The 12,610-nt window shown below is 40.3% G+C and overlaps 1 protein-coding gene across 2 annotated transcripts in view; it reads right to left on the reverse strand.

The window, feature by feature from the left end:
* SYNE2 (spectrin repeat containing nuclear envelope protein 2) overlaps window positions 1-12,610 on the reverse strand; it is a 380,145-nt gene that overhangs the window by 221,561 nt on the left and 145,974 nt on the right. For both annotated transcript variants that reach the window (XM_023232104.2, XM_023232093.3), the window contains exons 26-32: window positions 11,856-11,965; window positions 11,140-11,266; window positions 9,458-9,615; window positions 8,100-8,247; window positions 6,853-7,463; window positions 2,904-3,083; window positions 532-682 (exon numbers count right to left, since the gene is read on the reverse strand). In XM_023232104.2, coding sequence (XP_023087872.2) covers window positions 532-682; window positions 2,904-3,083; window positions 6,853-7,463; window positions 8,100-8,247; window positions 9,458-9,615; window positions 11,140-11,266; window positions 11,856-11,965 — 1,485 coding nt within the window. The remainder of the gene's footprint in view (window positions 1-531; window positions 683-2,903; window positions 3,084-6,852; window positions 7,464-8,099; window positions 8,248-9,457; window positions 9,616-11,139; window positions 11,267-11,855; window positions 11,966-12,610) is intronic.

Consider the following 12,610-nt stretch of genomic DNA (forward strand, 5'->3'; position numbering starts at 1 on the left):
CTTCTGCCACTCTGGTTGATAACCACATAAAACCATAGAAAATAATGACACCTAGTGTCCAAAAATATTACTCTTCTTAGAATATAAACACAGATGGAGGAACGTGGTAATAAGCTTGCACATCTTCACAGAAAATGAGTAAATAAAAGCTAATTTTTCCTTACTCCACTAACAACAGAGAGGATTTTCCCACCATCTTCGGTCAAGCCTGCAATGCAGGGTCAGGTTCCCTGTAAACAGAAAGTCAGTGCAAAGGCTGTTACAGCCTCACAGAGGTGGCAGCAGGCGTGAGCAGAAACACAGCCCCAACATCAAAACCCAAATAGAAGAGACCCACCATCAACTTGGTGACTGTTTCTTTTTTCCAGCCCTGGTGATAAAATGCAACACATTTTTAGATACCCGGTAAAATAGGGTCACTAGTAACTTCTTTTAAATGAAGTTTCAAAATGACTTAATCTATATCTCTTTACTACCAGGCCTGTCAGTGAGGTCACTGTGCAGTTTTTTTCTAACGGAAGCTGGACTCACCTCTGCTATCCTTTTCTTCAGGTTCTCCTTTCCCATGTACGAAGCCTGCAGGGAGATGACACTCTCTTCTTTTTGAATCAAAGTTGTCAAGATGTTTTTAAAATTCTGATATTGTTTTAAGAGCTCCAAAACTCTTTCACATTGTTCAAGACTATAAATAGAAAAATATACAATAGCTAAATGTCCAAAAATAGCAAAACCATTCTTTCTCTTTGCAAGTACACCACATAAATGATGAATAAGGCATAAAGGACTTTTCCTCTTGATGTGGTTCTTAATATTTTTTACCAATTTAACCTAAGAATGATGGCACATCAATATATCCGGCAAATAGATGGCATAATCTCTGGATTAGCACTGTCACTAGGTGAACATTAAAAAGTTACCAGATGTAAGGTCTAGAAAGAAACACAGGATTCATCACCCTAAGGAATCAGCATCTCAATTTCATCATTAACCAAAAGACATCTCGGAAAACAGAGCCGCTGGCAGATTATTTCAGTATCAATTCAGCAAGTCACAGGTTGTTTCTACATCTATCCTTTTTTTTTTTTTTTTTTTTTTAGACAGAGTCTCGCTCTCTCACCCAGACTGGAGTGCAGGGGTGCGATCTTGACTCACTGCAACCTCCGCCTCCTGGATTCAAGCAATTGTCCTGCCTCAGCCTCCCAAGTAGCCGGGATTACAGGCAAATGCCACCATGCCTGGCTAATTTTTGTATTTTTAGTAGAGACGGGCTTTTATCATGTTGGCCAGGCTGGTCTTGAACTCCTGACCTCAGGTGATCTGCCTGCCTTGGCCTCCCAAAGGTGTGAACCACCGTGCCTGGCCTTTAATATATCTATTCTATTCATTCTGGATTTAGTCCTTTTTAAAATGTAAGGCAGTGAGACAATGTGGCAGTTAGGACACCTGGTTTCTACTACAGCTGGGCACTGCTTAGTCTGAGACTCTGGATAAGTTACTTTAGCCTCTTTGAATCTCAATTCTTTCCTCAGTAAAGTCAGAGGGTAGACTAGATCAAATACCACATACAGGGTTCATCTTGACGCCTGTACACTCAGGTTCCAGTGGGAAACAGGAGGTGTACCCCAATGGAATTCTGAAGAGTACGAAAATTTTTGCAACTAGCCCCAACTCTGCGGGAAACACAGCAGTTATTGACAGGCAACATCTCCCATTCAAGTAGGCACGTGGGGTAAAGTAATGCTCCCAATTCCCAAAGATGCCTGGGCCTAATCCCTGGATCTTGTGAATGTTACCTTACAGGTTACCTCACAAGGCAAAAGGGACTTTGCAGAAGTGATTAAGCTAAGGATCTTAAACTACAGAGATTATCCAGGATTGCCCGTGTGGGCCTGGTGTAATCATAAGGGTCCTTCTGGGAGGGAGGCAGGGAGAGGTGTCAAAGGAGACGTGATGACGGAACAGAGGGCAGAGAGAGATTTGAAGATCCTGCACTGCTGCTTTAAAGATGGAGGAGGGGGACACAGGCCAAGGAATGTAGCAGGAGGCCTCTAGAATACGGAAAAGGCAGGGAAATGAATCTTGCCTACTGCCTCCAGAAGGAACACAGCTTGTTTTTTTTTTTTTTTTTTTTTTTTGAGACAGGGTCTCGCTCTGAAGTACAGTGGTGCTATCTTGGTTCACTGAAACCTCAATCTCCCAGGCTCAAGTGATGTTCCCACCTCAGCCTCCTGAGTAGCTGGGACTACAGGCACCTGTAAGCATGCAGGTTAATATTTTTATATTTTTTTAGAGATGGGGTTTCGCCATATTGGTCAGGCTGGTCTCGAACTCCTGACCTCAAGTGATCCGGCCACCCCAGCCTCCCAAAGTGTTGGGATTACAGGCATGAGCTACCATGTCTGGCCAACTTTTTTGTTTTGTAGAGATGGGGTTTCACCATGTTGGCCAGGCTGGTCTCAAACATGTAGGCTCAAGCAATCCTCTCCAGCCTCATGAAGTGCTGGGATTACAGGTGTGAGCCACCTCACGCAGCCTATTTTACCACTTCTGACCTCCAGAAGCATAAGGTAATAAATCCATGTTCTTTTTAAGCCACTAAGTTGGTGGTGATTTGCTTGGTGATTTACAGCAATAGGAAACCAACCCAGTTGGGATGGTAATGAGCATAAACACACCGTATTGTGTACGTGTTATGCTTCATGGAGAACCTCTTTGCTGCACTCTGGCTATAATCTACAATTCTAGGTCTTGTCCCAGACACTGGCCCTGTGAACTCCAGTGGGAAATCCTTATGTTTGCACTCCTTTGGGTCCACGGAGATGTGTTTTCAACCCAGAAGTTTGAAAAAGTTAATTGTGCTACAGACAATTTTTCAGATTCAAGAGGGAGTCTTTTTTCCTTACCATTCGGTGACCAAGGTTTTGGTATTCTCCCATAAGAGTACTGTATTTTGGCACTGTTGATTCACGGTTTTTTCTCTGCCGTCTTTGAAGTGTGGAAGAGAATAAGCCATTCCTTGTAAATGTCTCTTCTCTTCTTCATATTCATCTAGAACCTTATCCAGTCTGATTAATGATTTTTTCCTTGATTATGAATGAGAAAAAAGTTTGATAGCCAACTGTCAACCACTGATTCAACACAAATATGGGTAACCTGGGGAGGCACAGTAACCTTAACTTGTCCTCATGAGGTTAATGCCAAAATTACACATTCCTGTTACAGAGTTCGGGAGGCTCTTTGCATTTCCAGAATTTTTCTGATTTTTTTTTTTTTTTTTTTTTTTGGTCTTATTTTGTTTTGCTTGTCTCGCTTTGGCACCTATGCTGAGTGCAGTGGCACAATCTCAGCTCACTGCAGCCTCAACCTCCTAGGCTCAAGTGATCCTCCCACCTCAGTCTCCCGAATAGCTGGTACCAGACGTGCACACTACCACGCCTGGCTAATTTTTTATTTTTTGTAGAGATGGGGTCTCACTATGTTGCCCAGGCTTGTCTCAAACTCCTGGACTCAAGCAATCCTCCTGGCTCAGCTTCCCAAAGTGCTGGGATTACAGGTGTGACCTACTGTGCCTGGCTGCATTTCCAGAATATTAATTTGGTGCTTTAAATAAATATAATAAATATACAAAACCATTAGCAGTAACATGTTTCTGTGATGAACACACTTGTAAAAGGTGTATACACACATGAGAGGAAAGAGAGAGAGACAAAGCGCATATGTGTGCTTATGTAGGGGGAAGACAGCATGATATGGGAGAAGAGGAGAAGGTGAATGACCAAGAACTGCAGGATCCTAAGAAGGATGGGGTGGCCAAGGAGAAAGGAAAAGACAAGGGAAATCTTGCACTTCTCCTTTATGTACAAAAAGCTCTCCCAATCAAAAAGGAGTTATTTAAGGATAAAGTAATACTGAAGGGATTAACACCATTCACCTAAATCTAAATTGCTAAACTGCTCACAGCCTCTACTTCCTAGCCTCCAATTGTCTCTTCAATTCACTCCCATAAGGTTTTCATTCTCTACTGCCTACTGTAACAGCTGGCCTCCACATTGCAAAATCCCTGTTCCACTCTCAATCTTCACCTCACTTCACTAATCAGCAGCATCTGACACTTGGTCATTTCCTCCTTGTTGAGATGCCTTCTTCAGGTAGCCCCAGAAGTCTCCTGATTTTCCTCCTACTATACTGGCCTCTCCATTCTCAGTTTCTTCAGCTGGTTCCCCCTCATCTCCCTGATCCCTCAATACGGAGTGCCCAGAGTATGGATCCAACTTGGCCCTCTTCTCTTGTTATCTAAATTTACGCCCCTCAGAAATTTCATCCAATCTCATAGCTTTAAACAGCCTTGTAAAAATGATGAAAACTCAAATATATACCTCTAGCCCAGACCTCTCTCCTGATTCCTAATGCCATCTATTTTTAGGTGTCTTACTGATATTGCTGCTTGAATGTCTAGTATATCTTGAATATATCATTTCTAAAACTGAGCACATTCAATCTTTCATTCAATACTGAAAAATTTCATCCAAGACTGATAAACTTTAGTCTTTTTCATCTCAGTTAATGGTAACTCAGTTCTTACTCACTGCTCAACTTACCATTGACACAACGGACAAAGAGAGGCAAGAGCACCTGAATCCAGAGGAAGATTCCGATGTTTGTTGGAAGCATTCTTCACCCCAATATCTCTTTTACACCCCATGTCCATGTGTCAATAAATCATCTGTTCTCTATCTTCAAACTATATACAGAATCTCAACACTTTCTACCACATTACCACTGGTTCACGCCAGCTTCATCCCTACCAGGGATTACGACAATAGGTCAAACCAGACTTCCCATGTCTCCTCTGAACTCCTACAGTCTATTTTCAACACATCAGCCAGACACAACAGGCTATGATGAAAACCAACACATTTCCCTCTGCTTAGAACCCTGCAATGACTTCCCATGTCACTTGAAGAACAAGCCAAAGTTATCAAACAGCCTAAAAGTTCCTGCATGAGCTAAGCTACATCTCCCCCTCAATACTGCACCTTCTCACCTCCTTGCCTTTTCTCTAAAAACACAACTGACCTTCGTACCTACTGCTGTCTCTGCCTAGCAGGCTATTCCTTCAGGTTCGAGTAGCTTGCTCTTTCCTCTCATCTGATGTCAAGGCCACCTTCTCAGTGAGACCTTCCCTGATTATCCTGTTCAGTAGCAATCCCCTCCACCTTCCTTAAATAGAATTTCTTTTTCTTTCTTTCTTTTCTTTGAGAGAGGGTCTTACTGTGTCACCCAGGATGGAGGGCAGTGGTACAATCGCATGCAGTGGTGGGATTCCCTAAGAATGAAAGTTTCATTGAGCCTGAGGGTGTGGGGCATTTCAGAGGGAAAGGCACACTTGGCTACACTGAGGGCTTGGTCATCTAAAGACCCTTGAGAGACCACTGAGCCTGAGAAACTAAAGGTGGGCAGAGGAGGAGATAGAAAGTGAGACAGATTTAGAAAGGGGGGAAGAGCCCAGGCACGTAAGAGGAAGAGGCCAGGCTCACGCCTGTAATCCCAGCACTATGGGAGGTCAAAGGGGGTGGATCACCTGAGGTCAGGAGTTCAAGACCAGTCTGGTCAACATGGTAAAACCCCGTCTCTACTAAAAATAGAAAAATTAGCCAGGCACGGTGGCGCATGCCTATAATCCCAGCTACTAGTGGGGCTGAGGTAGGAGAATCGCTTAAACCTGGGAGGCAGAGGTTGTAGTGAGCCGAAATTGTACCACTGCGCCCAGCTTGGGCAAGGCTCTGTGTCAAAAACAAACAAACAAACAAACAAAAAAACACAACGGTGGCTCACGCCTGTAATCCCAGCACTTTAGGAGGCTGAGGCAGGTAGATCATGAGGTCAGGAGATTGAGACCATCCTGGCCAACATGGTGAAACCCTGTCTCTACTAAAATACAAAAAAAAAATTAGCCGGGCATGGTGGCACATACCTGTAGTCCCAGCTACTCGAGAGGCTGAGGCAGGGGAATCACTTGAACCCGGGAAGGTGCAGTCAGCCAAGATCATGCCACTGCACTCCAGCCTGGTGACAGAGCAAGACTCCATTGAAAGAAAGGAGGAGAGGGGAGGGGAGGGGAGGGGAGGCGAGCGGAGGGGAGCAGAGTGGAGCGGAGCGAAGTGAAGAGGAGAAGAGAGGGAAAGAATTCCACAAAAGCGACTCTTGCTAACATTTTAGCTTTTGGAATTTGAAGGCCCTACTCCAAATGTTGGAATTAAAATGGCAGCAGGTATACAGAAGGCTGACAACCTCAGTCTACTGCAACTCTGCTCCATCTCCAGAATCAACACGAACTTTAGATTGCCTCTTAAATTCAGTCTCCTGCCCTTCCACTCAGTTCCCACCCTAATCCTGCCGGGAGGAGAAGGAGACCAAATAACTAAGAAAGAAGCAGGGACAAGATGTGGCACATGCATCTTCCACCACTGGTTTCATTAATATCACGTGCATGGAGTCTGCCAGTCATCCGTTCTGAGGAGAACTCCACAGTAAACACACAGCAACACAGCAAGTACAAGGGAATCGGTAGTAACTCAGGTACAGTACTTCATGCATATCTGACTCCACCACTCCTTTGTTCATAAGATACACTTTAAAGAGGAAAGAAAAATTATGCCACGTTTTGTACAGGTACAATACCAACAAAAAAGAAGTTTGCCTGAAAAGTCTACAGAAAAGAATGCTGAATACTGAATACAGTGGGATGGAATAGAAGCAGAAAGACATAGGAAGAATATCTTTCACCTAATAGAGGTGAAAATACAGAAAGGTGCTAGTCATCTTGGATGGGAATGGATGGACAATACTTACCGATGTTTCACAGCCGGAACAGTAGGATCCTTAAGACCAATTTTACTGATTTGACTCTGCACATCTTGAATATTTTTATGGAGTTCATTATTCTTGAAGATACAAGCCTCTAGTAATCTGTTTTCCTCAGTGAATTCCTCCTGTACCCCATAGCCATGTGTCTCAGGTAACTTTACTGATAAAGCATCAAGAAGGTTTTCACAGGAGGTGTCTTCACCCAATTCAGCATCTTTAAAGCTCATATCAAGCATCTTCAAACGTTTATCCAAATGTTTAGCCTTGTCTTTCATCAGATGAATTTCTCCCTCTTTATTTTTCACTGTCAAAGTATTTTCTTGTGCCACCTGTGTATCTGAGGCTGAAAGGTCTAAAAAGGGCTCAGCAGAGAGTTTAGCTGTTCTGAGAGATGCCAAAAAGTCTTCCAGAGCTTTCAGAGTATCTTCACTCCTCTGCACCTTGTGGTTCATTTCTTCAAATTGTGTTTTGTACTTCAGTATAATATTCTGCATTGCATGTAGATCAAATGGGTGTAATTCCTTTAATATAAAGTTGCCTGGCTCTTCTAAGCGGTTACATATTTCAATCTGTTTTGCAGTAGAATCCTGGATATTCTAAAATAAAGATAAGAAAAGCTAAAAAACTGAGGTGGAAAAAAGAAAGACTGTTTGTGAGAAACCAGCCCCAAACTGCATGACTAGATTTGATCTAGAAAAATGCTTTTGAGTTTAACAAAAGGTGACAGTTTCTACCTAAGAAAACATTTTAATCACAAATGATCAGATGTCCCAGCTGATGTCTCAATCCCAAAAAGAAAACAAGCACATAAATCTATTGCTTCAAAGCAAATAATTAGTATTAAATTGTTCAGAAAACAATTTTATAATCTGAAAAATAAACAAATATTTTTATTTAAGATGGCATTTAGAATAAGAAAACAGTAGAATATGGCATTTAAGCATGAGTCTAGTATATTTAGGAATTCAGTTACTGAAGAAGGCATTCATAAACAAGGTTTCATTTTGAATTCAAAGAAAATACCTCATTATGTACTCCACAGTACCTACCTCCAAATTTGTAAGGAATTAAAGAGTTAAGAAATAAAAAACAAGTCTAAATTACTGAAAAAAATTTGTCGTGACTTATACTCTTAATCTATGCTATGACGAATAATTAAAAATCCATAAAGATTTATAAATCTCAGAAGACTTGATTGTTCTGTAAATCACTGTGAGAACTTATATACTTACCCTTAGGTGTTGATAAATGCCATCAGCATCAATGAGATGAAATCCCTGGATGGCCATTTTATGGAGAGGCAGGTCGGAGCCACAGAGAAGAAGTGATGCCTTCTCTACAGGTAACACAAGCTGCAGTGCTGTCTCTAAAGATTCCATTCTGGGTGCAAAGTAAACCAGACATGAGGGGAAAACACAGCAGAAAGATATCCTATAAAACTGATTAACACAATTACTGAACTAAGAACAGAAAATAGTTATCCAATAAATAGATATACAATGATATATACATATCATCACATTAATACCTAAACCCATTGATTCAAAATGCCAAAGAATGAATGGGTTGCTATATCCAAGTATTCTTTCATATATGCTCATCCATCTATCCATTTATTCATTCATTCATTTAACAGGCATTTATTTAGTGAGAGGCAGCAGAGCTAGCTTAAAAATGACCCACTGGGCCAGACAACTCCAGCTGTTTCGGTATAATTAATGATTTCTCCGTTCACTCCAAAAAGCATCCCAATACCCAAGTATTCTTTTTTTTTTCTTTTTGTATTTTTAGTAGAGACAGTGTTTCACCCTGTTGGCCAGGCTGGTCTCGAACTCCTGGCCTCAAGTGATCCGCCTGCCTTGGCCTCCCAAAGTGCTGGGATTATGGGCAGGAGCCACCATGCCTGGCCCCAAAGTATTCTTAGCAGGGTAATATATACCACACTGAATGGAAAATTGTAAAACATACTAAGCCTTTCTCTCTCTTTTGAAATAAAACAGAATTGTAACTTAACTTCACCTTGACAACTAAGAAACCTCATAATTATTTTAATTATGGAATAATTTGTTAAATTTCCATATTAAAAATATAATGGGGTCCAAAGAATAGGCTCCACTGATAAGAAATTGAAATGTGGGATCATAGGTAAGTAATATATAGACTCTGAGCCTCAGTTTTTTCCTATATATATAGGAATATATGCTGGGGGTACATATTCTATGTATACAAGGTCCTAATAACACTCTCATTTCAGAAATGGAGAGATCAATGCCCACAGAGTTTATGTGACTTGGTCAAATTCATGCCCAAAAGAGACAGTGGAAAGACTGTGGCCTTTGAACCTTGGCAGACCTTAAGTCCTACCAAGTTTCTAGGTAGCAGCGTGGCCTGGTTATATTATTAATATTTAACCTCTCTGAGTATCAGTTTCCTTATCAGTAAAATGCAATCATAACGGTAGCCTCTCTTACTGTCGTTGTGATATCCCAATAAAATAACATACTTAGTATAGCAATAGTCTTGCTTAAAATGGCATTACTGGATTTAGTGAGTTTATTAGATTCATAGTTAATATATCTCAGAATTTTACCTGGTATTAAGAGTCATCTGAAGCTCTCTTTCTTTTTCCTTTAGTGTGTCTCTTTCCTTAACTATAAAAGACTTCTTTATGTCACTCACATGATTTTCTAACTTCAATGAAATAATTTCAAACTCTTTCCAGCAAGCATCAGTTTCATTTTTTATGACCTAGATGGAACACATTAATCAATTTATCAGCTAATGGGGTTAATAGGCACAACTATTCTGTTCTTAAAACATGAGACATTCACCAACTGTGGAGGCAAACACAATGTTTCACATGGAAATGTGTTTAAAAATATTTTCCAACCATCTACAAGTCAACTATCCTTTAGGGAACAATGACGTTAACTGTGCTCTCAGAGGACTCATTCAATGAAGTCAAGAGAGTCGACAAGGCAGCTTTCAAAGGTACCCAAACTCCCTTCCCCTAAGATAATCACCCAGAATACAATTCAGAAAAATACAGATACATGTAAGAACAGATATTCTGTTTTCTCTGGATAGGAAATCTTTGTTACCTTCTAAACTAAAAGAAAACGAGAGTGAACCAAAACTGTTTCTATATAAATAAGAAGTAAATTAAATTAATTTATGGTTTATAATTAACATCTATAATTCTATACTATTCCAGCTCCTTATCTTGATTCTTTTTTTTTAGTAAGGCATTGCTATACAATACTACTGACAGATCAGCAATCAGCAGTATAATTTGTTCTTCACTTTACCCAAAGATTAGTATGGTTTTTCTAACCAACTCATTATTCAGTCACTGGAGAAACGTCTCAAGACAGTTTCTTAATTGTGACGAAAACATGCTAAATCCATCACTTGAGCAACAGAGATTTTAACATATAAATTTTGCTTATTCAGATGAAAAACAGAGAGCAGTCAGATGGTAGAGTGTGACTGAGACCTGGTATAATAAAATAAAAGAAACTAGAAATGGAAGGATGTTGTAGGAACTACCCATGGCGCTCCATCTGGGAGGGTTCCCTCTAATGCACTCAGGGCGGGCATCAAGAATGCACTGCAATGCACAGATCATCTTCAAACTAGGAAAGATATTATTTGTAGAAGTTGTGATTTGTGTGCCAACTACTAATAGATTGCTTCTTTCTGTTGTTTCTGAGTCACCTGCAATAACTTCCACTGAAGGCTTTTTAGGAGGAGAATGCATTATTTAGAGTGAAAACTCCCTCCATTGCCTACCCCTAAATGCCCAACATCAGACAGTCAACAATCACTGTACAGCAATTTTAGACAATGTGATCATTTGGTAAAGATGAAGGACTGAAACAAACATTCAGAGTCACTGGCTGGTTAACTTTGGAGCAACCCAGGAGCAGGATGAAATTCCCTTCAAAAACACACTGTTTTTGATCAATTCCCTTGAAGTTTGAAGCACAAAAAGAAATAAATAAACAAAAACTCTTCAAGCCACAATATTTGGAGTACCAGATTAGAATATAAGCAGTAAATTAAGACCCTAAACCAAAGCCTTTCCTGGGGTTGGTACTTGAAAGAAAATCACTTTATAATAGGGTGACATTAGAAATGCAATCCAGCAAAGAGAGTTCTCTGGAAACATTTGGCGTATGTGACCTCAACAGAAAAGGGGATGTCCAGACTCACAGTGGTACTATTTCTAATAAACAAGATAACCAGAGAAATAATATGTTTGGGAATTACCTGTAGATCTGTCAGTTTGGCCTGCAGACAAGAACTATTCCTGTCCTCTTCACTAGAGAAATCAGAAGTAACCCTGAATTTGTTGTTTTGCAGGTGGTGTTCAAGAATATCTTTGTATGTATCATACCTGGGCAAAATGAAATGCAACATCACAATAGTTAATTTTTAAAATAACACAGGCCAAGCGCTGTGGCTCGCACCTATAATCCTAGCACTTTGGGAGGCCAAGGCCGGTGGATCGCCTGAGGTCAGGAGTTCAAGACCAGCCTGGCCAACACAGCTAAACCTCATCTCTACTAAAACTACAAAAAATTAGCTGGGCATGGTGACAGGTGCCTATAATCTCAGCTACTCAGGAGGCTGAGGCAGGAGAATCACCTGATCCTGGGAGGCAGAGGCTGCAGCAAGCCGAGATGGCGCCACTACACTCCAGCCTGGGTGACAGAACGAGACTCTGTCCCAAAAATATAAAAATAAAATAACACAAAGATAAACAAAAAACAAACACAAAAAAATAAGAAAAATAAAATAATACAAAGAAATATTTTAAAATTACTGTCAACTACGTGAGAGGAAATACCATGGAATTTCTGTTTAAGTTACTGGACCACATGCAAAATGATGACTAACTGAAAATATAATTTTTAAAAAGTATAACATGTTTGCATTGATGAAAGACTTTTGGTGGATTTTCCAGTTGTTTAAAAAGAGTTTACCTCTCTAGTAAACTATTTACAGATGCACTGTAATCCTTTTCCATAATGCTTTCTTTTTGCGGAGGCTTTAACTCTGATGCCAAGTTAAACTTCACAGTGGCTTCCATTGCCTAAGGGAATATGCAAAATAGTAAACAAAATATCTTAAACATACTTAATTATCTGGAAAAGATAAATGCTTTATGTTCAAAAATAAATCATTGATTCTTTATACCTCAAACCAGGAGATAATACAATTTCTTTGGGATGTCTCAGCTCAGAGAAAAGTCTTTCCATAGGACAGAGGGGAGTCGCACCTTCTAATTGGTATGGCAGCATGGTAAAGGAAGACTCCCAGCCCCAAAATGCTATTTCTGCCTGAGACTTCATACCCATAGTCAAAAGTAGACAGAAGCCTACCATGCAGGAGCAGACCTCCAAAAACAAATCCGCCTCACCTCATTCCTTCCTCCACATGTTCTGATTGGCAGTCTGGACTACAATATACAGTAAATACCAAATTGTCTAGACTTTAGGAATTTAGAAAATTCAATTCCCACAGAAAATGAAATACATTATAATGCAACAGAAGAAAAGGTAAATGATAAATGAACTTGTTCATCTCAATGAAATGGAAACATCTATACAGATCAAACTCAACCTCTTCTACCCTCAATAACAATGTACACAGATAATCGGTATTCATAATGGCTCAAAAGGGTCTCTGCTTGAAAGAACTATTTATGTACTCAGAGGAAGATCAGGTTATGCTCGTT

The sequence above is a fragment of the Piliocolobus tephrosceles genome, chromosome 6 (assembly GCF_002776525.5).
Source record: "Piliocolobus tephrosceles isolate RC106 chromosome 6, ASM277652v3, whole genome shotgun sequence".
Taxonomy (NCBI): Eukaryota; Metazoa; Chordata; class Mammalia; order Primates; family Cercopithecidae; genus Piliocolobus; species Piliocolobus tephrosceles.